Source organism: Poecilia formosa, unplaced genomic scaffold (genome assembly GCF_000485575.1).
Source record: "Poecilia formosa unplaced genomic scaffold, Poecilia_formosa-5.1.2 Scaffold33, whole genome shotgun sequence".
NCBI classification, from domain to species: domain Eukaryota; kingdom Metazoa; phylum Chordata; class Actinopteri; order Cyprinodontiformes; family Poeciliidae; genus Poecilia; species Poecilia formosa.
The window spans coordinates 1,946,158-1,972,366 of NW_006799972.1; the positions used below are offsets into that span (position 1 = coordinate 1,946,158).

The following is a 26,209-nucleotide window of genomic DNA, read 5'->3' on the forward strand; positions in this document are numbered from 1 at the left end:
TAATGAACAGCTCACCAGGAAGTCCCCCTCTGAATGGCTAAAAAAAAAAGCCTTAAGAAGGAAATAAAACAAAATCTGATGAGTGACCAGATCAAATTCTAGACTTAAATCCGTCTAATATTTTGTGCCAGGATCTTGTGTAGCCTGTTTATCCTTGAAATCCCTCAGATGTAGCTGATTTTCACACTTCTGAAAAAAAAAAGAATGTGTCACATTTCCTTCACATTGCTGTAAAAGACTCTGATATAAATTGCAAATGCTAAGTGGCAATTGTTGCCAACAAGAGTGGCAAAGCAAGTTATTGGAAAATTACATTTTCTCATCATACAAGGTTGACTTGAGAACAATATTCTTAGATACATAAAAACATATATTGTGAGCTGATTTTTTATATTATCACATGATATCTTTGATATCAACCTTTGTTTATTTATTAGATCTTTTTAACATGGCAAAAAAANCAGGCTAAATATCCTTTGGTTTTGTTACGGGTTAGCTCCAGAACTTTTTTGGGTATGCAACAACATCTTTTTTTGAAGGATTGTCAATTTCTATGAGTCTGAGAAAACAGTTTATGGAAATTAAAACTAAGATTAATGCTAAACATCAAACAATGCTTTCACTAAGCTCTGGATCTGTATTCTCCTGGATCGTGATTCCCCCTCTTATCAGTCTGTAATCAAGGCTGGATCGCTTTTCTTTTGATGCGCATGGTTGCTTTTGACTATGTTTATTTGTGAATCCAAGTCTGCAAGTTAATATTTTGCAGATTAAAGTGTGTGTTTGAAAATATTTGCAACATTTTGAGCTCCCCCCCCCCCACTTTTGCTGTGCAAACCATGAGAAGTAGTCAGTAACAGGTTGGAAAGGAGATTGAGCGAAATCTATATTACAGAATCTATAACACCAAGCAGCTAGGTAGTACATGTGGATTCTGAAATTTAAATGAAACTATTTGCCTTTCATTCAGCTGTATGATTACTCAGCTGTGAATTGCTTCATTTTTATTTCACAGACTGTGGCAAGACTAATCAAACACTGTCAAGACTGTTTATTAACAGTGATTTGGTCTGTTATGTTTAAATTCTAAGTGTAATATGGTCAATTGCAAATAATAATAAACTCCTTGTTCATAAGGTAATATCTTTTCAAATCTTCATGAGCAGTTTATATGGCTCTCCAAATGCAATGAGTCATCTTAATAAATATTTTTTAATGTTTCATTCATGAGGTGACCTGATAAATCTGTTTGCAAAAATGGCGATACTTGATTTTTCTGGCTCGGTGTAAATAACACCCTAGCACTGCTGCTTGAAATTCACTACGATCTTCATGTCATTTGGTAACTTTCAGAACTAGAGACTCTCTTTGCATGAGAGGGTCAAACAGATGGAGAGAGACACTGACTGACAGAGTAGGATAAGGGCAAAGGATTCAGATGCAACCTCATGCATATCCCTAACAGACTCAAAAATTAAGTGCAATTCATATCTACATCAGAGTATGTAACATATGAACAATTTTCTATCTTAAACAGATAGTGTTGCATCTGCCATTAAACTAACACAGCATTTCAGACAAAAGAAAATAACAGTAAAATGAAACTATGTGGTAATAATGAACAGCTCACCAGGAAGTTCGCCTCCCTCTGAATGGCTCAAAAAAAAAGCCTTAAGAAGGAAATAAAACAAAATCTGATGAGTGACCTGATCAAATTCTAGACTTAAATCCGTCTAATATTTTGTGCCAGGATCTTGTGTAGCCTGTTTATCCTTGAAATCCCTCAGATGTAGCTGATTTTCACACTTCTGAAAAAAAAAAGAATGTGTCACATTTCCTTCACATTGCTGTAAAAGACTCTGATATAAATTGCAAATGCTAAGTGGCAATTGTTGCCAACAAGAGTGGCAAAGCAAGTTATTGGAAAATTACATTTTCTCATCATACAAGGTTGACTTGAGAACAATATTCTTAGATACATAAAAACATATATTGTGAGCTGATTTTTTATATTACCACACGATATCTTTGATATCAACCTTTGTTTATTTATTAGATCTTTTTAACATGGCAAAAAAATTTAAAAAAATAAAACAGAAACAATCGGAGATAGTTTTCAAGAGCAAGTCAAGCCATCTGATGCCTCAGAATGTAACACTGACTGCATATAAAATCACTGCAACATCTGATATCTTGTATCCTTTTAGTGTCTTGTATGTACCACTGACATCCATGCTTGTTTCTGCCAGTCACTGCTGTACACATGATTGTATATTCATAGATATAAATATGTCATGTGTCTGTGCAGAGTTTTGCAGTAAATATGCAATTTATATTTATATTGTAGGACAGTGACTGGAACCAATCACCTTGTTGTGGTGCCCCCATCACATCATTATTTGTTTCACAGCACAATCCAAATGTGACCTTCCACCATAAATACAGCAGGTGCAGAAATGATAAAGAGGGAGAAAAATGAAATCCTGAATCTCCACCGTCTAAGAAGAGAGGTCCTGACACGTTCCCCAAACCTACAAGAACATTTGAATATTTAATTTTATTTTTATTCAATATTTTATTATTCCATTAAATAATAAACTAAAATGACTTAGTGGATGTATTTAATGTATTTAACTTTTTTTTTATTTCTAAATGAGTAAGTGCTGCATACATGTATCTATTGTTTGTAAGAGACTGAAATGTGGTTGAGGGATGAAAACATTTTATTTTAAGACCAAAGGTGTGGTTGAAATTAAAATATACCAAATTGTACAATATCATGTATATAAGATGAATCACTGTATTCATTATGTAAAATATATTTCCAGAAAAAAATTACACTGCATTTCAATTTCCCTATGTTATTGATTTCTAATATTTTTTTCTCCTTTTTCTTCTCAATGCCACTTCGTGAGCAAGTTGTTTTTGGTCTTAGAGTTGACTTCTGGCTCATAAGTGAGATGAGGGCGGTTTTTTTTCAGAAGTGAATTATATTTATTATTCCTGAGAACCACTGTCAGATGAAATCATATTACAGAAGCACTGTGAGTCTCAACTTTTTATCTTAACAGAACCTTTCACTGGCTTTGAAAGCCATAAGGCGTTCACCGTGTCCTATTCGGGATCTGTCCTCTTTTTAAACGCTATGCTTAAAAAAAGAAGCCAAGTGTGCAAAAATGAAACAAAGTTTGTATTTTGTGAGGATGGGTTTATGTTTTTCTGCCCAAAGATACATAACAATTAATTTTGAAGTGTCAGAAGCAAACATTTTCATTCTAATCTGTGCTCTTTGCTAATATTAGTCTACAACAGAGTTCTGCAAGAGGCTGGAAACTTGGTTGTGATTTATTGTCCAGATTAACTGTTTTTGTATGACAGTAACATTAGCTAATTCCAGGTTAATGCTCATTTTATTAACTTTTGCATCACATCTATCATTTTTAATGCATTGTTTTACAACAACTGCATTAAAAACCTCATTACTCTTTTCTCTTTTCTTTCTTAATGGGTGTGAATGTGCACATCACATAGTCAAACACTATCATCATGTACGTTAACATTTTGCAACAGAAAGCCTACAAATACACGACATTTATGTTTTCTGTTTTGCTCATACCTTTATTGGATGGATTGTAATGTCTGATGAAAAACATGCAGCTAGTTTTTTTTTTTTCAAAGCTTGTCTTTTGCATCTGTCTGTTAATTTATGCAATAACTTTCATGCGCATATATGAATAATGATTATTTAATGAGTATATATACTAAACTTTCAACGTGAGCGTGGCGCAGCATGCTTAGTCCAACTTGTTCTGAAGCTGAAAGTTTTCTAATGTATTCAGTTACCTCATTCTCTATGTGCCTGATTAAGTTTCATGCTCCATTTTCCCTCCTCCTTTATGCAAACTCAACCAAATGACAAAAATGTCTAATTTTAGTCATGACTAAAATGTCTCATTTTAGTTATTTGGTTAACTGACAAATGGTCCATGGTTTGCTCCTCCACTTCCTAATTTCACCTGGGATAAGTTTTGGACCTCTAAGATGTACAGAGTGAGTGGATGGGTGATGATACAGAGACTTGAGTTTATATATATATATATATATATATATATATATATATATATATATATATATATATATTTTTTTTTTTTTTTTTTTTAATGATGCCTTTTTTCAATCGTGCATCAACAATCTGGTTTTCAGGAACACAAGATTTAGTTTGAGGTGTTGAGTTGATCTTCATATTGCAATGATTTCTCTCCTATTTGTCAGCTGTGAGACGAGCTGTAGAAACGAGTCATATCCATTCATTGAAGCCTCGCCTCACAACCTTCAGAACTTAAATGATATGCTGTTAAGCCAGTACTTTCCTGGTTGTTGAGGAGTTTGTCATTATGGTATGCCATATTGTTCTTTAAATAGTTGACAGTTGCTGTTTCTGTATGTCTGTTAAGCAAGTTTTGTCTTTTGCCTGATTGTTTTTAACTCATTAATTTTGAAAGTTATCATAAAAAGAGTTCAGCTAAAGTCGAGTTTTAGACTAATTTATTCTCCTGATGTGATGCCAGAATCTTCCACTGCTTTCTGAACACGTGGAAATTAAGGTTATTTTCTGGGCAGTTTTCATCATCATCATCAGCAATTCTACCGCAAAGCACTTCCAAAAATAACAAGTCCCCATCGACATTGTCGTAAAGCAAGAGTCATAATAGAAAGAGGGGAAAAACATACTTTTAGAGTAACAGACATGCTGAACTGGGTCATCAACAGCAGTTATCTAAGTTCATCTCTAATAATACCTTCTAGCCGTGGACCCAGGCCTGGTTGCCTATATGATGGTTCAGGCTGCTTGATGAATGAATCTGCCAGGGAAGACTGTAACATCCAGACTTCACTGCGGGGCTAAGAGTGTGCCACCGAGGACGAACATGGTTAGCAAATCAGTTCACGGCTCTCTAGAGAAGCATTCAGTGCTTCATCTACCTTTAGCATGGACAGATCTCTTGTCACCATGCTGTCCCCCCTGCCCATTGGATGTTCTCCTTTCTATTTTTGCATGAAATTGGTCTGACTGAAGGGGCTTCATCTACAGAATATCTGAACTGCAGCCCGTTCTGCCGAGCAGGCTATGGGAATGTCAGTGGAGATTTAATTAACACCTGAAGGCTGTGTAAGCCTTTCACAGCACATGCTGATAACAGCCAGCTTGCATCCAGTTGGAATTTTGAAGCAATTTTCTATGTCTATTAATAGTGTGAAATGTTTGCAAGGACAGACAGATCAGAGATTCTTTAGCAGAACATTGATTACAAGATCAGAGAAGCTACTATCTCAACCTAGGAAAAAGCTTTCTCAAACTGAATGGGGCTTTGGCTCGCAGGCAGAAACAACTCGCATAATTGCTTCTGATTGTGCTGCAGGGATTCGTTTGACTACTTTTTATTATAAAATGACATGTTAAAAATTCATTCGCTGCCCACCTTACGCTAACCAGCTTCTCCATTTGGCACACTTGTTCCATTGTTTATTAACTCAGATAGCGACTCACCCAATCACATGGCAGCAGCCCAAAGCATTTAGGCATGTAGACTTTGTAGTGCTTGCAGAAGAACGGTTCAAAAAAATAGAAAATACACAGTGAGTGGCAGTTTACAGACAAAAATGACTTGCTGATGTTTGGGGTGAAGACAGGTTTGAGAACACTGAAAGGTAACAATACCTAAAAAGAAAACTACTCATTATACCACAGTTATATGGAATACCTGGATTATAAAAAGGCTTCATTATGTCGAACCAACCAGATAGGTTACCAAAATTGGAAACTGAAGACTGAAGAAATATCGCCTGGTTATGTGAGTCTCAATTTCAACCACGACAGTCAGACTTTGGCACAAAAAACAGACATTATCGATCCATCTTGGCTTGTATCAATGCTTTAGATTGCTCCTGGTGGTATAATGTCATGGGGGATATTTTCTTGGCACAACCCCTCAGTCATAAATCAATTCAAGTTTATCTATATACATTTCAGCAACAAGGCAATTCAAAGTGTTTTGCATAATGAAAACATAACACAATAAACAACCAACAAACATTATGCTGTAGTAAAGAGAAATACTGAAAACTTTCAGTCCAGACTAGAATTAATCCTTCCAACCAAAAACAACCCTAAAGAAATTTATATTTAGCCTTGATTTAAATGAACTCAGTTTTTCAGCAGCTTTGCCATTTTCTGAAAGTTTGTTCCAGCTTACAGGAGCAGTATCAGTCCCTACACTTCAGCACAACCACGCAATGTCTTCTCTGACTAGGATTAACCCCAACAAAACCTCAGGACCTGACAAAGTGTTGGGAAGGACTCTGAGCTCATGTGCTGACCAGTTGTTTTTTTTAGACATCTTTAATCTGTCCCTGCAGTTTTCTACTGTCCCTGTCTGCCTCAAGTTCTCCATCATCATAACCTGCTGTTGTGTTTACTTGATCACTGTCTTTTGGGGCTTTTCTAATTTCAGTTATAAAATATCTATGCATTTGCTTAAATGTGGACTAATATCTCATTAGGCTTTTTCTGAAATCCTGGCATGTTGGATTCGCTCCTCTCGTTCCACCAGGGGGCTCTATAGTTGCTTTGTATTGGTACGTGGATTAATGTGTAGAAGAAGAAAACGAACGGCGGACCAGTAGTGTACTTAGGTTGCCTAGCAACCACGAACAAGCTTATCCTGCCATAAATTCACATCTTACCAATGTTCATGAGTGTTGCCCAACATGGTGAGTTATATATTAATGCTGTAAAGCTATGTTTAAGTTTGTGTCCTTTTGAATATCGCAATATTAAGTATTGACCTTTTGTTTGTCTTTTTTTTTTTAACGTTATTTACAGTTTAACCGGCATGTCCGCGTAAAGGCACTCGGCAATAAAATCAACAACTGCCACAACAACGGCTACCTTATGTTCTTTGCGACATGGTGAATCTGTGCTGCAAAGATTTCTGGGCAGATCTAAAAGCAAAAGTCCATCCAACCGGCTAACAGAAAGGCACATCTAATGAAGTGGCTATTTAGTTTATAGCTGTGGTTGCTGATAACGTTTTTTTTTTAAATAAAATTATCCACTTTGTATTTGTAACAAACAAAGGTGACAGTAATCCACAATATCTGGTCATGACACACTGGCTTAATGTTATTATCAATTTAATTGTATCTTTTTATTTTGTCATATTTAAACAAATTCCACAAGTGGGTGATTTTATTTAACATCCCAAGTGTGTGTGAGGAGTTCTTGCTGCTACTGTTTCATGGTTTTTTTCACCTTCTTCATTTCAGCTCTGCCACCAGGAACTGGGAATGGCCATTAGTATAATTTTTTCACAGAGACTGGGTGAATAATATGAGCAATTTCCACAGAAATCCCCTCCCTACTTCTGCTTCAGTGACAGTCGGGCTTCACTGACATGAAAGATGCTAATATGGTTTTATATGCATTGAGAAGCTTGCTGCTTCATCTCTTTTCTGAAGCAAGATTCTAAGAAAATTAATGAATTAAAATTCAGCTCTAAAAAGAAGAGACTCGAATATAGACAGAGGAAAAATGATTAATTAATTAAAAAAATTAAATAGATGCACGCGCCATCCCCAAATACAATACACAGGAAGACAAACATTATGTTGCTTGACAATTTGCAAATTGGCTGCCTTAAATCTGTTGTTGTTATACAAACATAATGACACAATGAAAAGCAAATAAGTAATAAAATCCCAATAACGTTGGAATAATTTCTTACACTAATGGCTATTTGATGTTTAACAGTTTAATAGTAGTGAGCATAAATATTGTGTGTGGCCTTTTTTGTTTTCCACAGTGAAGGCTGCTGGTCGGGGTAGCAGCTCGAGGGCTTGGTGGTGTTTTCACATTAGAATGGTTGTGACAGATCGGCTGCAATTTTCTTTTACTGCTAGGCTTTGGAAAACGTAGTACCATTTTTCAGATATCTTCCACCCAGAAAGTGCTCTGTGAAAAAAATGAGAAATCCTCTCTGAGTCGGTAAGAAGTCATCTGAATGACATCTCAGCTGTTTTGTTCTTTTGTATTATTCCATACATGTGAAAGCACTGCTGTAGGCAAGATACCAATCAAATTATTGGACTTTCCTCAGATCTCAACAAAGCACAGAGAACAGGGGGCCAATTATGTTAGAAAAATTACAATAATGCAGTTGTATGTTGAAAAAGCATATTGGAATACAGTGGAAAGATATTTTATTCCACCCCTAGTGTCATCCTTGGGACACCAAATTTTTCTAGCAACTAACATAGGCACCATGTACATTCAAACCAGTTACTTGGGGGCCCAGCTAGTAAAAAAAAAAAAAAAAAAGAAAACACTCCTGTCCTATTGTCACAGTTTTTAACTTGCAGTTTTCCAAGTTCTACTGCTTCAACAGGAACTCTGTGGTTTGCTCAGATAAGACTAAGTTTGTGCTTTTCAGCAAGAAACAATGCAGTTGGTCTTGATGCAAAACAGCTGAATATGTAGAAAAGAATCAAATGCCTCCTGTTGAGTATGGGTTGGTGTTGCTCTGTTCCTGTTTTTCGGTGCTGCAGAACTTGTATGGGTCAGAAATTATGTGAATTAGACCTCTGGTGATCTCTTGTCAGTCAATTGGATCATCATTGGACCTTCCAGAAGGATACATTTTTAAAACATGACCAAATCTGTTTCGCCAGACATAAAATCATGGCTATGTCAGTTCTCAAACCTAAATCCTATAGAAAACTTGCGGCATGAGCTGAATAGGAGAAAGCGCATGAATGAACCAATAAGTCGGGATAATCGAGAGATATTGCGAAGAGGAATGGCCAAAATCCCTTTCTCTCTGTGAGTTCAAACTTTTTGAAATGTTCTGCAACCAAAGTGTGGGAAATGGGGGTAAAAAATCATGAGAGCATGGCAATAATAGTGTAACCTGTGATTTTGTCAAACATAAATATGCTTGAGTGTGTGCCAGTTTTCTACCAAGTAAGTGTATTCAAATAAAAGGGAAGATTTTTTTTCTTATTTCATCAGTTTGGAAGTTTGATGTATCTTGAGGATTTTCACACATCTTGCCACTAAACATAAGGGATGCTACCAAATCTTAAGTGCCTTTAAAATCCATGTTGCTTGTGTGCAGGGGAATTACAAATTGTTGACACAGTGATTAAAAAAGTTGCAGCTCATCTCCTAAATTTTGTGGTGTGAATCCATATAAACAAACCTTATTCATATTAACCGGGGCTTATACATGTTAAAACCCTATTAGTGCAAAAGGGCAACATTAACCATATCAACGCTTCAACTCTACCCCTAACAGTTTCTTATTTGCAGTGATGTCAGTTTAAATGTAGTTTCTTGCCTAACAGGGAATTACACATGCTAAATCAAGCATCACAAATGAAGGTTCACTGCACTTGTCAAGTCTAGATGGGAATTATTCATGCAATATGAATCTGTTCCCTACAAGATGATGCCATTTCCACTGCTTGATGTGTCTTCACTAATAGATTCAAGCAGTTCTATATTCTGGAAATGACTCAGCTACCAAAAACTTCTTTGTGTAGCTGATCTATCGTATCTGTGAGATACGATAGATTTGTTTTTGTTTGTCAAATGTTTGAAATTATGATGTGTTTCCCACACGATTTCTTTCTGTCTGTCCAGTATGCTTTGCAGTCAAATTGGCAGTATAAAGCCAACAACTTTTACTAGAAATAAATCTGTTTTCCTTTGCTGTCAGAATATGTTTTTATGGTGTTTCTTGATAAAATAAGCTCTTCAAAGTTTTCCAACAGTCTTCCACTTACAATTACTTTCTTTATGTCAGTTGATTCTTAGTGGAGGGAAGATGCATAGCCTGTAATATAATATTTAAATTGAAAGAGGTTTAAGGATCAAGCTTAGTTATTTGTAAGATTTGCTCTTTCAATTTTTTTGAATTAAAAAAAAAAAAAATCAAAATTTACCTGACTGCCAACTGGTTCTTTCACTTTCTCATAAAACTAAGAATTATAAAAATCTGAAAGAGCTCAGCCATGGGGTAAGAGATGGTCAAGTTGCAAGATTGCAGAATCCATCAATAAAATAAACTCTACTTTTGTTATGACTAACTCGTATCTCTAGTATGATCGAACATTTGTTGGAATAACTTGACACTGCAGTCTGGAAAAGCTAAAGATTCCACTCTAGCGCCTCTAATGCAGCTCAGATCTCTTATTCATCCTCATGATGTTTTGGCAGAATCTGAGGCAACCTCACAGCTACGACACAAGCAGTTTAAAAACTCCAGATGAGTGGTGAGTGTCAGGGCGAATTGGCCATGCAGAGGGACTCTCGATGGAACTAAAGCATGACCACCATGCACAGTTGTCCTGGTAATGACAGAAAAAAGAAAATATGTGAGGGTTGCCAAGGTTTTCTGTGCCAAAGGGAGAACCATGCACTACTTGGCTATTACCTTTAAAGAATTTACCCTCAGCTCACTGTGAGCCAATTTCATGGCTGATATCCCCGGTGTGAGGGAGTACGACAGGTCAATTCTCCCCCAGCAGGAAAGATTTGGACTTGTGGCTTCAGGGGACTCCGACAATAGGTTCACTTCCAGCTCATGGTGTTCCTGTTTAAAAAGGTCAGCATCAAAATCATGCATAATTTAAACTAAACACATGTACATAAACGTAAAGGTTCATTGTTCGGCCCCTGATGGGTGTGTATATTTTCCAAAAGTGTTAAAACATTCTAAAAAAACAGGCTTTTCATGTCTGTTTCTATGCAGACAAAATTTTAAAATTGGAATAAAATCACAAGTTCTGTGAAGCATTTCATGGGTTGTATTCTTATCTGGAAATGCTAAAAATGCATCAGTGAGAGATTCTAAGTCGCTTTTGATTTATGGTGATGTGATTTTTAGAAATGTGATTGGATGTTTAATTTGCAATAGAAGACATTTTGTATTTCCTGTCAAAAAGGAGTCAGTTCAGGAGAAAACTGTCCTAAATGAGAAAGCAATAGTAAAACCAGAAGGTGAATTAAACCAATCATTTTATGATGGAGACAAATGGCTTTCAATATCGAGATGATTGACCCTTTTTGTGTACAAAATTGAGATGGATTCTATTTTAAATAATGATTTGAGCTGCAGTGTTTGTCCGAATAGACAGATGTGTCTGCTGTATCAGTGCAGTGGCAAAATGGAAAATGACTGATCGGTTCCACTTTACAAGATGCACCAACACAATAGAACGGAAAGCTATTTTTTATCACCTCATTTGTTTCTGATTCCTAATTGAAAAGCAGTTAAATGCATTTGTGTATACAAGGTAAAACCTTTGCTTTTCATTGTTAGAATAGCCATGAATCACTTTACAATTTATTCATTTAACTGATGAAAATGTTTTGACTTCTACAGTATAATTAGTGAGTTGTGACATTTATATTATTACTCAAAAGCCAATATTATGGTTAGTATAGCTATTAAATATAACTAACTCTGTAACTTTGTTAAATAAAGAGTTTAGCAAATCTGTCCTCTGAATCCGAAAAAAAAAAAAAATAAGTAGGACTTTAAACAGTTAAATATATCAAACTCAACACTGAGTGACTAAGTGAACAAATACCTGAAAGAAGATTAGTAAACAAGATTTAAGCATAATGTATTAGAAGACTTTAAAAGGACTGAAGTAATATTAATATATGCAGCGAGCACCACAATGGCTCTTGTTCCATTGAGATTTGTAGCAAAAAATAAAACATTAAAATGTGCAGAAGATTTGGAAAAAGACAAGAAGAAAAGTGACAGATGAAAATAATGGTTCTGATATTGCTATCTTTTTCAATTTGTGAGTTTTAGCGTTTGTACAAGCTTAATGATCTGCTGCATATTTTCTTATCATGGTGGTAAATGTGTAAAATTACAGCCATTACAGCTAATACTTACTACAAAACAGTGATGGCTTTTTTTCCCCACATTTGCTTAACTTTTTTATCTTTTAGTCACTTCCTAATGCATTAATCTATTTTCTCTAATGGGTGTATACATCAGAATTTTGCTCTGTTTCTTTTTTTTTTTTTTAATGATGAAATATCCAGCTTGAGTGAAAATACTTCATAGGTTTAAGGAACCCCCAAACCTGTAAACTTTATTCTAGTTGAAATCCACAGGAGTACAGCCTAGTGAATTAAAATAACACATTTCATTTTAGGGGATTTTCTTGATCTGGTTGTAATACCTTTGTGCATAAAAAAATGTTTTCTTCATTAAATTGGTGTTTTTCAAAATTCTTACTTTTTCTGCTCCTGCTACTTTGATCTAGTTAAACCTAAATCACGACTGAGACTGATGGGGCTTTATAGAAACATTGTAAACCGACAAACAAAACTCTTAGTTTATGTTTATATTCAATTAAAGGGCGTATGCTCCACATTTTACAGCTTTATTTTTCAGCTGTTCACACACTTACCTAACAATGGTTAAGTGAACTTTTTGGATTGAAGGAAGGTGTAACTCCAGTTTGAACAGGATCTACCACCATCTACCAGATGCCTGTGACTTTTCGTTTTCCTGCTGTATGATGATTTTCTGGTCTCGGGTGGCTGTTAATGTTCAGTTTTGTTTGTTAAATAACATGTCAGTATTTGAATGGCTAAGGCGGCTCTTCTGCTCCTTCTCTATTGTTACTTCACCATCGGCTTATGAAGTGTAAAAATCGATTGATCAGTCCTCCGCTGTCACTTTTGTCCAAACAATAACTTCTTTGTTTTTGACCCAGCTTGTATTTCTTTCTTGTCAAAGGGTGATGAAGTCCTGACAGTCATCAAAATGAAGGCTCAGTGGCCGGCCTGGCAGCCTCTTAATGTGTAAGTAAAATTAGGTCTTGGGGGTAAATTGCTTTTCACTCTATTACCAGTTTTTTTTTGTTTGTTTGTTTTTTTTAGGTTTTATTAAAATTGCAAGCCTCTTTCTCTCTACCTGTCTGACCAGCAGTATTGTGGATATGTTGTCTAGAATATTGCTAGGCTAGGATCTTACAGAATTAGGATTTTATTTATTTATTTTGTATTTGTAAAAGATAATCCTACACATTTTGAGTTGTGATATGTTTTTGTGAGGCATTTTCTGAACATATTTGTCTGAATTTGAAATATTTGTTTTCTCATTGTGAGTATTAGAGATTATCGCTTATTATTTATAAAGTATCTCTTATTGGAAATATCTAACCACTTGATAAAACAAGATATATATGCAGATTTTATATTGACATCTGACGTATTTTCAGGTGATTACCTTGAATTGATTTGAGGTCAAATCAAGTATGTTATTTATAATGAAGCTATGGTAAACCATAGAATATGTTAGCATGCTGCTAAGTGAATTGGTCTTATTATGAAAAACTGTATAATAAGCTAACTTTTAAAAGTAAAATTGAGGCTTTATGTTTTGTTTTTCCCCATCTAAAATATCTACAACATCCACGTTTTAAAACTGCAGTTGTTTTCAAAGTTGCCTCCAAAGTTTGCTGATTAGTAAAAACTCAGTAGAGCCTTGAAACTGCCAGCTCCGCTGGTTTTCAGGGTGCACGTTAATTTTCTCCCAGGTTCATAGGAGCCATTTAATTTTTTATTCATGAGAAAAACAAAAACCTTTTTTGACTCAGTTCGTGGGGAGAAGTTTGAGAATGCGAGCACAGCGCTGTTTCCTCAACTGCAGGGGGGGGGGCTCTGTCAGGGCCACGAGATCAGTCTCCAATGTGAAGAAAACAGCCTAATTAGAAAAACCTGGGCTAACAAGTGACCTATGTGATATGGGCCATATGCTTTCAATAATAACTTTCCACAGGGACCGTATGCAGCATACAGAAGTGATTGTAGTGTGAGCAAGGTTAGTTAGGCACAAGGAAAGGTGTGAGTATTTTGTGTCTGTAATTAAATGGAACATTCTTTTCCCCAACAAACGTCCGAGGAAAGGGTCAAATTGACACCTGAATGAAAAACATGTTAAAAAATTGAGTCGTAAGCACTCCATTACCATCTTGTCTGTCCTGCATTTAAAATTGGTGTTTCATATTCATGTCCACAATCTCTAAAATGGGACATACTTATGCATATAACAGTGTAAGTAGCACATATAAATGCATGGTTTTTTTTCTTATTATTAGGTCTGCATATTAAAAACATGGGATTTGTGATAATGTTGGTGAATATGACAATATGTATTGCAATAAATTATGTAACCAAACAGTGTTAAATTTGTATAGCCTGGGAATCTGTCCAGCAACTAACAAAAACTCCAACATTTAATTCTTTCTTAGCAACATGTTTTAATTGAAAAGGTTACAACGAAACAACTCGTAACTTTTAATGTTTAGCAGGTAATCTTAATTTACTAAAATATTTTTGTCAAAAATATATAACTGTCATCCATCCATCCATCCATCCATCCATCCATCCATCCATCCATCCATCCATCCATCCATCCATCCCCTTTTTTCTTGACAGCAGAAAAATTCAATCGTGTCCTGAACTTTGTCATGGATTTCTTAATTTGACTCCTTTCAGGAAAAGAAGTGTGGAATACGTTTTGTCTATTTAGTGCTGCAGAAATTTAACAGACAGCTATATACCTGACCAAATAGTCGATAAGATCAGTCAACGTCCGAACCATTTGAGTTTTAAATAAATTACTTTTAGCACTGTGACCTGCGCACATTCTTGTGTAGCAGATGCAGTGCAGAAATGGCTCCGTTGCGGAACTACACAGTTGATTCAACAAATGTTCTGGCCAGTTTGTTACTTTTCTTTATCAGTTTCTGTGAAAATCGGAAATTTGTCAAAGGGGAGTGATAAACTCAATCTTGAGAAAGCACTGCCTCTGACAGCCACTTTCATTTTTGCCCCATATCTTCTCTCTCATCATGACATTATTTTCCTCCGTTAGTTTCATCACTGCAGCTTTCTTCATTTATCTACCCTCTGTGTGCGCCACGGCTTCCTACGTTTTTAACGATTAAACTAGTTTCCTGACAGCCTGACTGCCTTCCCGACACTCATGCTGACTCCCTGTTCTCTCCCACTCTGCTATGTCAGGCATCATCCTAATAACCCAAAGACTGCTTTGGTGTTCCCTGATTTATATGTGATTAGCCGCTAAAAAGGAGGAAGTAAGCTGTCAACAATGTGAAGTAAAGATCTTCTTTGAAGAACAGAGCGCAGCCTTAATGAGCAACATTCAGCGTTTTGGTGTTGATAGCAGTGGATCCTATCTGTGCAGAGTGGTACATCAAACACTGCTCCACTTTTTGATAAAAAAAAAAAAAAAAAGTTTTTCAGTGAGTGCTGTAGCTGGAAATTATCATAAAAAAGACAGATCTTTATCCATGGTAAAAAAAAAATACTTTTAAAATAAAGAATTCTCAATACTAGTGACCTTGTCTGATACTGTATGTTGTCCTCAGAATATGTCTTTCATTGTGCAGTTAATGTAGTCTTTCTTAATGATAAACAGAAAAGATAGCTTTGACATCCTCACAACAGTTGTGTGCATTTTCACACAGGAATATCACAGTTTCTCATTTCTGTATCAGCCGTCTCCGCCAAAGTCCAAGCAAGCTTTTGAAGTTATTACATCTTAAAATTGAGAAGCATTTAATTTGGGCTCTCTTGTCTAATTACCTCACTTATTTGTTGCGGACTTGTTTGTTCCAGGGTTCAGTTTTTGTCTACTTTTCTATCATTTATCTTTAAGATTGACATAAAGCTTCAGTGTCCAGCAGAGTGGAGTCAAGAAGTGTGTTTCTCGGCGGCAATGCCTATTTCACATCCTCCAAGACAATCATTAACAGACTATGCAAGGGCAGGACTAAGCTGGTCATGTGGATTTAAATGGGCATGATGAAAGCCAAGGAGTGACTGTTTAATTGTCTATGTTTCAACAAGAAGCTTCCCATTTCTAATTAATCTTGTATTGGCTGGGAAATGTCTTGTAATTAGTTTAGCTGTCAATCATTGAGCAAGACAGATGGCCAAATGTGTGTGTATGTGTGTGTGTGTGTGTGTGTGTGTGTGTGTGTGTGTGGGTGTGCATTTTGCTCTTGTGCTGGAACAGAACAAAATGGGGTTCATGTGGTCTGGTACAGGGAGAGCAAAATATGGCATCTAAATATATGATGTCTTGAAATGTTGCACATTTCAGGAGAGCATTGTTTAGTTTCTTATTTACTGTAATGATCTCAACTTTAACTGTTACTGGTGTTTCAAAAATGCATTCAACCTATAAGGTTAACATAAAACAACAATCATTGAGCTAATTTAATTGATTTAGTCCTCTCATGTACCTCTGTTGGTCATTTAGCATTTTTTACATTTGAGTCAGGTTGCGCTTCTAAAAATTGCTATTATTTAAGCTGGAATTTTCCTTAATTGCATTTTTCATTTATCCTTTAAGCGAAAAAAGACGATTTACGTATAAATTATTTAGGATATGAGTACGTCTTATCTGTTTACTTGATTTGTGCGTTTGTGAACCTCTAAAACCCCAGCAGTCTGTCAGGGAATCTTTATTGTGACAAACATAGGAAATGTGGGTCTTTCAAAATGCATTAGGTTGAACTAAGTGCATCATTTGGGTTGTTTGGGGCAACCGTCTCTCATTAGTTGGTCCAGTGCAGCATAGCCTCAGGACGCATGAGGGACGCCACATTTGTTATGCCAATGCCTTTGGAATTATTTCAGCTCTCTGTTGGAATGCAGCTAACAGCTGCTGCTTCCTTTTTTTTTTCTAAAATCTAAAAAACTGCACTGATTCACTTAGTGCTAACTCTCTTAATCAGGCGTGCTGCCCCCTCAGCCGAATTCTCCGTGGACCGAAGCCGCCACATTATGTCTTTCCTAACCATGATGGGACCCAGTCCAGACTGGAACGTGGGACTGTCTGCTGAGGACCTGTGTACCAAAGAGTGTGGTTGGGCCCAAAGGGTGGTCCAGGACCTGATCCCATGGGATGCCGGCACTGATAGCGGTGTGTCATATGAGGTCAGTGCGAACAATTGTTTATGTGAATGTTAATTGCAAGAATGACACACACAAACAAGTTTTTTTTTCTTTTCTTTTTTTCTTGTAATTTCTAAAGTTGTAACAAATCAAATTTAAGACATAAGATGTTTGAAGCAATTAAACATCTCAGATTATTTTTTCCAGTCTGCAGTGCAAAAGGCTGCACTTGTTCAGGGATAGGCTGTGCACTCCATGAAAATATGAGGATTAATTTACTTAGAAATACAGTCACAATATTAGCATTTATTACTTAAAGCCTTGGCTATTCACTGTCAGATAAAAATAAGCATTCGATCTTGGAGATTATATTCACTTTAACAAATAACTTGGATCTTGGATTATTATGAAGGGAAATAAAAGGGAACAATTTTTTGTTTGTTTTTCAATATTTGCTCGTGATCAATCTTGTGGCTCACCTTAAGTTAAACGCCTTCACTTTGCCTTTCCTTTCAGTCTTTCTCAAACTGTTTCTTCACATCATTTATTTTGCCCCTCTTGTAGCCTCCCTCCTCCCTCTCATCACAGAGTAAGCCTGACTTTGACCTTGTCATTATATCGACCGCTACTTCTTCATCACTCTGTCCGACCACATTCAAACTTAGTAGTTTTTTTGCTAAGGTCTGTTCACTTCTGGTATATATATATATAAAATAAATAAATAAATAAATAAATTATAGTTTATTCCACCATCCAGTCTGCCCATAACAGCCGTAAGCACTGCTCCTCCTCCTCCCTCACAGAAGTCACTCTGAGGTGCTTTCAGCCGTACTCTCCAGTCAGCACTAACAGATTAGTCTGTAGGTTTTGTGAGCCCCATGTGTACGCCTCTGGCTGATCCCGTGGGGCTCGTAGGCAGACACATGTAACTCAAACTACCCCGTACACACTCACGCTACCTTCAAGCAGCAGTTTTGGATCTAAAAACCCCTTTATGTCCTGATTGTTAAATTCAAATGTTTTATGCCTTTGTGAAACATGCATAATAAAAGGCAAGTGTTCTGAAAACCTGCAGTTAAATATTACAGCTTGACCCAGTGATATTGCTTTTTACTGCCAGTACTCAGGCTCCCAGAGGGAATAATTTGTCCATAAAAGTGAAGCAGTAACTTCAACAAGAAACATCTGTATTGTTGCTTTATTCTGTCATCTTCAATCCAGGTGTTGCTAAAACACAGACGCATTTTACGTCCAACTTCAGATTCCATGTTACAGTCATTTACCTCTTAAAACTGTGGATATGTACCTAACTTCCCCTGTCACCATGTATACCCCCAGTCCACTTTCACTGCTGGACTGCATTTCTTTGGCCCGCTAAACTATTTTAGCAGGCCAAAATCATACATTCCAGCTATGAGGAACTTTTCAGGCTGAGATCCAGCTTTTACGGACATTCAGTTTTTAGGGCTGTACGTTCACTGCTAGGAAAAATCAGTTACGTAACATACAGCCAACAAAACTGGGTGCAGACGCTTGTTAATGTGCCTTAATCCTTCAAAATATGGTTTTGATTTGTGATTGGGAATCCTGATCCAGCTTTGTTTGGCTTTTTGAAATGTTGACACAGTTTCATTTTCCAATAGAATAATAAACCCGCATACATATCCAAATGGTTTTGGAAAAAAAAAGTAAAACATGCTAATATTAAGCTTCTCGATTGACCTTCCCAAAGCCCTAATCAAAAAAAAAAAAAAAAAATATATATATATATATATATATATATATATATATATATATATATGTGTGTGTGTGTGTGTGTGTGTGTGTGATTTCAGATAAAAACGATCCAAAATAAATAAAAGTGTGTGAAGCAATATTTGTTTTCAGAATTCTAATAAATTAAGCGCACATTGATGTCAATTTTCTTTACCACCTTTACTTGAATAATTGAAACCCTTCCTTTCTTTCACGTGTTTGTTGTGAGGGAGATGCAGTTGCAGTTTGTCAAAGTATTGCGGCACCATTTATGTAGTTTTAATTTACGATACTCTGACATTCTCAGTGACAATTATAGTGTTATCAAGGCTTTCAGATTGCAGGAGTTATGCTCAGTACTATAAGGTGACATTAACCTCCATCCCAAATATTTTTTATATATATATTTTTTTCATATTAAATAAAATGCCAACTGTTAGCTGGAAGCCCTTTATCGGGGTGGCCACAAAACATAGCTGCATCGTTCCAGAGAAGTCCTTTATCCACAAATGCGTAGTGAAGCAGAGCATTGGGAAGTTGTGGCTATTAAAAAGTGTGGGGACTTTGGCTATCTGGGACAAAGTCATTAAAGGCACAGGCCTGTGACAGAGTAATGAGATCTATCCTTTGTGTCATTACTTTTACTATATCTTTTAATCAGTGGCCACTCTCTACCGTTTCCCCCATCGTTCTCCTTCTCACTGAACCAAACAAAGCTGCTCTCTCTTTTTTTTCCCCCCTCTGAGTAGCCTCGGTTGGGGGGTGAGGAATGGGCTGGTCTTATGCCTCCAGACTGCCTCTGGCATTGCTTCTATCAACCCCATGCTGGCAGACCTTTACTGTTGACTAATAAGAGAATCTCCCCTGTAAAGTATGCTGCTCTTCTGCTGCTGCTCTTTGACTTTGAAACTTTTACTTTGGGTGACTTTTGTTGGTGTCACTTTGAAACTCTGTACTTGTTATACTTGTGCAAATGTTTTTTTTTTTTTTTTATACTCAAAATCCTGACAGTGGGTTATTTTAGAAATCCTTTGTTGTCCATGTTATTTTTTTTTTCTTTTTGTTTCAGGCTCCCAACAATCCAACTGCAGCCCCGGACAAAATCCGCCCTCTTACCAGTCTGGATCACCCTCAAAGCCCGTTTTATGATCCTGAGGGAGGTGCCATCACTCCTGTGGCAAGAGTCATAGTGGAGCGTATCGCCAGAAAGGTCTTTTTGCTTTCCCTATAGATATATTTCCTGAAAATCCCATGGTTTGGACCATGATACCGCATAGCAACAGCCCAATTTTCCATCATGAGTTTCTTTATTCTAAACACAGCTTACTTCAAGGGGGCAGAATGAACTACTCCACTACTCTTCTGCAGATTTTCTTCGTCCTTATGTTTGGCTACAGAGGTTTGGACACAGTTTTACCACGAGTCATGTATTTAGTTTACTCAGGCTTTAAATATTTGATGGTTGGCCCGTTCCACTGTTGCTCATTTCGTAGGTCTTATTGTCAAGACAGAAAAACTAGTGTTGGGTATATTTTATGACAGTGTGCATTAGCGCTGACATTTTCAACTGAAATTATCTAAATGAAATCAGACTTCCTTGTTGAGCCAGAGTTGATTTGACAGGCGGAACATTTCAGCAATACAATCTCTGCAGTTTTTTCCTTTTGCTGTATCACCTCTAAAAAAAGGCGCTGTAAATCAGTTAAAAAAAAAATCTATTGTAAAAAGCTTTAGGTTTGTTTTGCATTTGAAAGTTAAAAACATAAAAAGAGTAGCATGATTTGAAAATGAAATTGAATCAAAATGACAGGCCTGCTCTCTGGTTTCTAGACTGGCATGGAGTCTGCGATCACCTATATATGTATTTAAGTTCATTTTCCCTGATTATGCAGCAGTATTTTAACTCACCCAGTCAACCACTGTTTTGTTGGACTAATGTAACGTTTAATGTCAGCTTTGTGAGAAAACTCCATTTTATAGGCGTTCTTTCCTGGGCTGCAGTTACTCATCTTTCAGGCAACACAGAAATGTTGGGTCAGCAATTTTCTTTCTTTTCACTCAAGTTTGTAAGAACCACCAAGTAATAATCTGCACAGTCATAAAATTTAACAATTTATTGAGCTATAGAAGACCTAGAAGTGATACTTTATGCTTCTTATGTCGACTGACTTGACTTTGTGTGTGATTTATGAAGACTTTATGAAGAACTTTAGTTCTTCACCACACATTTTTAATATCCACTTTCCAACTGAATACATATAGGTTTGATGAAAGGCTGAAAGTAAAAAAAAAATGTATTGTTATTATAACATGTTCAGCTAAAGCTACTAGCTAGACTTTTGGGTAAATCAGACTCACTTTAGAAATAGTTTCTCATCTATAGAAAATGTCCCAGGCTCAGAGTTTTTTTATTGTCCTTTGGTGTTTTTTTAATATAAATATGACGACATATGAAAACTCAGAACAAGCACATGCCTCTGGAGACAACACAATTCATAAACGACAAATGATCAGAGTTGTTTTGAGTGCATATTTAAAATGTTCTAGTTCTTGTCCCTATGGATTTGCAAAACTTTAATCAGATTCTTCATTCAAATGTGACTTTTGTCTGTGAGTAAAATGCTTTGATTGTATGAAATAATAGGCAGCAGTGAAATACAGGGAAGTTTATTTTTTTATTTATTTTTTTAATGAAAAGAACCAGAGCGCCTTCTCAAAAACTGAGTGATCTTATGACTGGCAAATACGTAAAAAAAAAAAGAAAAAAAAGAAGAAGAATAAAGATAAATAAATGGCTTGGGGGTATTTATTGTCAAATTGAGATGAAGACATGAAAGGTTGCAAATTATATTGCTGCTCTAAGTGAATGGATCAGTTTGTTTAAATGGATTGATTTTCTTCAAATTTCTGTACATACATCCAATGTTTTGGTAAGGTGTCTCGAAAAAACATTTGTTCTGAATTGGTTCGATAAAAATTGAATTTAAAATGCTATCAAGATCTGTTAAAAGTCGCTTTGCATTTACTAAGGCCAGCTGATCCTCTCAATTCGTGCTCCTCTGTTGATGTCATTGACTAAAATAGATACAAAACAATACGAGCTGTTTTGTTTTTCTTTGCTATGGTTTTTAACTATTGTAACATTTTAGAGATCCGGCAGGGAACAATTTATTTACTGTTCACCATCTGTAGTTTTACTGTTCGCTTATATTTCTTTGGAAACAATTAAAATAAACCACTGAATAAAGTCTTTAAAATTCCTAACATATCAACTCAGATAATTCAATTGCTTGTCTAGATCTGTTATCATAATGAATTTAAATAAAAATGGTCACAGAAAAAAAAAAAAAAAAATTCTATTTTAATTTGGTTTGTTGGTGTTAATTCATTTTCCCCTGAAAATCCATCTGCTTTGCGGAAACTGACACAACAGTTGTTGTCCTCTAGCGGCATCTAGAGGCAGATGTGGGAACATGACTTTGTAATTTACTGCAACAACACAAATTACACATGCAGATTGCATTCCTGTTTTTTCAAAAGGGGACATTCTTACAGGTCATCTTATGCATAACAATGTGGAGAGCATTATGCGCTTTACAGAGCAGTTTGCTTATGTAGTAATATGTTTTTTTGCCCCAGGGTGAGCAGTGCAACATTGTTCCGGACAATGTTGATGACATTGTAGCAGACATTGCCCAGGAGGAAAAAGAGGAAGGTATTAATACCTTTTCTCTCTCTCTCTCTCTCTTTTTACACCTCTCTGCGTCTCCTCCATGCACACGCTGAAATGAAATTAGTTGTGTTAGATGTGTAAATATGTTTTCTGATTTTTCTGTGTTGCAGATGATACTCCAGAAACCTGCATCTACTCCAACTGGTCTCCATGGTCTGCCTGCAGCTCGGCCACCTGTGAGAAGGGGAAGCGGATGAGGCAGAGGATGCTGAAGGCCCAGCTGGACCTGAGTGTCCCCTGCCCGCATACTCAGGATTTTGAACCGTGTATGGGGCCTGGATGCAGCGATGAAGGTCAGTGTGAGTTGTCCAGAAAAAATATGCCATGCACTATATGTCTTATAATTGTTTTCTGAAAATTGAGCAACTAATAAACCGATTTTTTTAGCAGATAAAAGGATACATTTAATATTGCACACAACATAGTTACATCAAATCTTAGCTGTTTTAGAATATTATTAATATTGATTCATTAAATAATGAAACTCATATATAGACCAGTTCAACTCAGTGCATCACATTTTAAATGTTTATTTTGTTCACGTTGATGATTATGGCTCATAGCTGATAAAAACCAGAAGGCAATTCCTCAGAAAATGCAAATATGCGGAAAAACATCGAGGACAAAAATGTATTTTAGCCAGAAAAGTTGACCTACTTAGAGTATGTGTTTATGAATCAGTTACTTCAGCTGTGCAGCGTGGCATAGGTTTTCTGTGGGGTTTAAGTCAGGATTGTTCACTGGCCAATCAAACTCACTCATGGTTTTTGAAGAAGGTATTGATTCTTTTGGAAGTAGGGTCAAGGACTGCTAGAAAACAAAATCAAACCTATAAAGCCTTGCTGCTGATAGAAGTATGAAATCCAGTAAAAATTCCTTGGAGACAGCTGTGCCAACTTGGGATTTGATAAAACACATTTTTAAAATAAGTTTTTAATTTCTCTTTTTCACCTATACGTAGTCATTGGGACTGACATTTTGGCTTTGTCCCTGTTCTGACCAGATGCCTCCACCTGTATGATGTCTGAATGGATCACATGGTCTCCATGTAGCGTTTCCTGTGGGTCAGGCACGCGCTCCCGAGAACGTTACGTCAAACAGTTCCCTGATGACGGCTCAGTGTGCACTTTGCCCACACAGGAGAATGAGAACTGTGTGGTTAATGAAGACTGCTGTAAGTTTATCTAAACAATTCTTCAGCACATGGGATGTAATATTTTGTTTTAATGTACATGAATCTAGAATTTTCATTTCTCCATCTCTTAACCTTCTTAACTTTAGCTCCCAGCAGTTGCCTGGTTACTGAGTGGGGTGAATGGGACGTCTGCAGTGCAACTTGTGGTCTTGGCATGAAGAGGAGAGAGCGCATGGTGAAGATGCCTCCTGCAGATGGCTCCATTTGTGGTGCAGAGGTTCTGGAGGTTGAAAAGTGCATGATGCCAGAATGTCGTAAGTTGTAGTACCAAATCTTTTCCAACCTATTAAGCATCCTGAAAACTGTCTCCATTTGGCACCAACGCGTATCACTTAGAGATTGGCCTTTATTTGCGGTTCTTAGCGAGATGTACATTGTGTCTTAATGATTTTTTTATTTTATTTTTTTGTAATGACTAGATACAATACCATGCTTGTTGACTCCGTGGTGTGAGTGGAGTGACTGCAGCGTCACCTGTGGGAAGGGTTTGAGAACACGACAGCGTATGCTTAAATCCCCCGTGGAGCTCGGAGATTGCACAGAGGAGTTGGAACAGGTGGAGAAGTGCATGTTGCCAGAGTGTCGTAAGTATTAAATGTCCTCGTTTGAACACCAACACACAACCTGAATCTATGCATTCACAGTTCATTGCAGTTTTTACAAAATCTGTTGTAAGCAAATTCTGATAACTTTGTGTACACGTGTACTCTAATGACGAAGTTGTTCACATTTCTAGTCCATCATCTGCTGCCAAATTATCTTGGAGTTATAGAATTTGCTGGTACATGTTAAAGGTAAGATGAATTAAATGCTCAAGTGCAACAAAAAAAAAGCAAAAAAAAAAAAGCTAGAAAGACTTTGTGTATTAAACAAGGAAACATAATGACGTTGTATTTGTTTCAACTGGTACAATATTTCCTGGTACGAATCCAGGTGAGTCCAGATTAAACAGTCTCTGCAATTTAAAAAAAAAAAATTGCAGCTTGTGAAAAACGTTTGCAGAGCAAGAAATGCAGAACAAAGAGTAATGACTTTTTTAGGGTATAAGTTGCTGCAAACTTGTGTTCTTGAAATTTTGCAGAGAAAAAAACACAAAAAGAGAAAAAGAGTTACTGTTAAAGGAGATTTAGCTGGGATACTTTACACAGACAAGTGATTTACATGGAATATTTGACATAATTTCAAAATATATTTGTAAGATGCTGCAATCATTGCCGCAGTATTTCTCTCAATTACTTCATAGGACGCAACACCGAAAATGTGGGTTCTGCTGCATTCATTTCAAATTTGTAAATTGACATTTGAAAACGTTGTTTGAGCTTCTGTGTGTGTTCATTTCTTTCAGGTAAAAAAGACATTACACATATATGTGTATATTGCTCACAAAGTATAGTATTGCAATCTAATGTATGTAAAAAAAATGTGCAAATTGTGCCAGTTAAATTTATTTTGATTTTTAAATTTAAAAAAAATATATATATACATAATTTCTCTGATGATGGCATTGGAAAGCTAACTTCAAATATTGATCTCGAGATCAGTGCATCAACTTTTTTTTAAAGGTCTCCACATCCCATCCCATGCTTCCTTCCTCTCATTTTTCTGTGCTCATGTCTTTATCTTTAGCCATAGACTGCATCATGTCAGACTGGACCGAGTGGTCAGAGTGCAACAAGTCCTGCGGTAAAGGCCACACTATCCGGACTCGCATTGTCACCATGGAGCCCCAGTTTGGCGGAGACTCCTGTACTGAAACAATCCAGAGGAAGAAGTGCAAAATTAGGAAGTGCAGTCGAGGACAAGGCAACAGCGACGAGAAGAGGCGACGCAAGGAGCAGCGTGAAAAACAGAGGAGCAAACATGGCAGAGTCGAAGGTGCCTCTGAGCATCCAGGTTGGCATTTGACCTCCAGTTGTTGCAATACAATAGAAGTATTTTTAAAGAATTATGATTTGTTGGAGTGACTGTTCCCTCTTTTCTGGATTTCTACCTTTAGGTTGCAGAATGAGGCCCTGGTCTAGCTGGTCAGAATGCACCAAGCTCTGTGGTGGAGGTATACAGGAACGACTTATGACTGTGAAGCAGAAGTTTAAGACTGCCCAGCTGTCCAGCTGCAAGGATAGAAAAGAGATCAGGGCATGTAATGTCCAACCCTGCTAAGATGTATCAATGGGAGGAAGGCTGAAACAGGAAGAGACACGGTCTGAGGAGGAGGAGGAGGAGGAGGAGAAGAAGAAGAAGAAGAAGAAGAAGAAGAAGAAGAAGAGCACACTGTCGCACAATGATCCAATGCACTCTGTTTAGGGCTGAAACAACAACTTTCTTGAATCTGTACGTGTAAATCCAGAGCTCAGGTCATTTGTTATGAAGAGAAAATGAACTTTATGATCTCTGGAAGTCTGTTGATTCAACTTTGTTCAGTCTGCTGTGCTTCTAAAACTAGTTATGATACACATATATCTCTTTTGCAGCATTACTGTAAACTTATTGTGGTGTGTGTGTGTGT

General features: G+C 36.7%; 1 protein-coding gene across 1 annotated transcript in view; it reads left to right on the forward strand.

Moving 5' to 3' along the window:
• Positions 1-26,137, forward strand: part of spon1a (spondin 1a) — a 40,872-nt gene extending 14,735 nt beyond the window's left edge. The window contains exons 4-14 of the mRNA XM_007549835.2: positions 12,828-12,892; positions 16,861-17,062; positions 19,845-19,985; positions 22,415-22,490; positions 22,619-22,801; positions 23,512-23,682; positions 23,790-23,957; positions 24,123-24,287; positions 25,330-25,596; positions 25,700-25,911; positions 25,954-26,137. Of these exons, the coding sequence (XP_007549897.1) occupies positions 12,828-12,892; positions 16,861-17,062; positions 19,845-19,985; positions 22,415-22,490; positions 22,619-22,801; positions 23,512-23,682; positions 23,790-23,957; positions 24,123-24,287; positions 25,330-25,596; positions 25,700-25,863 (1,602 nt within the window). The 3' untranslated portion in view covers positions 25,864-25,911; positions 25,954-26,137. The remainder of the gene's footprint in view (positions 1-12,827; positions 12,893-16,860; positions 17,063-19,844; positions 19,986-22,414; positions 22,491-22,618; positions 22,802-23,511; positions 23,683-23,789; positions 23,958-24,122; positions 24,288-25,329; positions 25,597-25,699; positions 25,912-25,953) is intronic.
• The last annotated feature ends 72 nt before the right edge of the window (positions 26,138-26,209 follow it).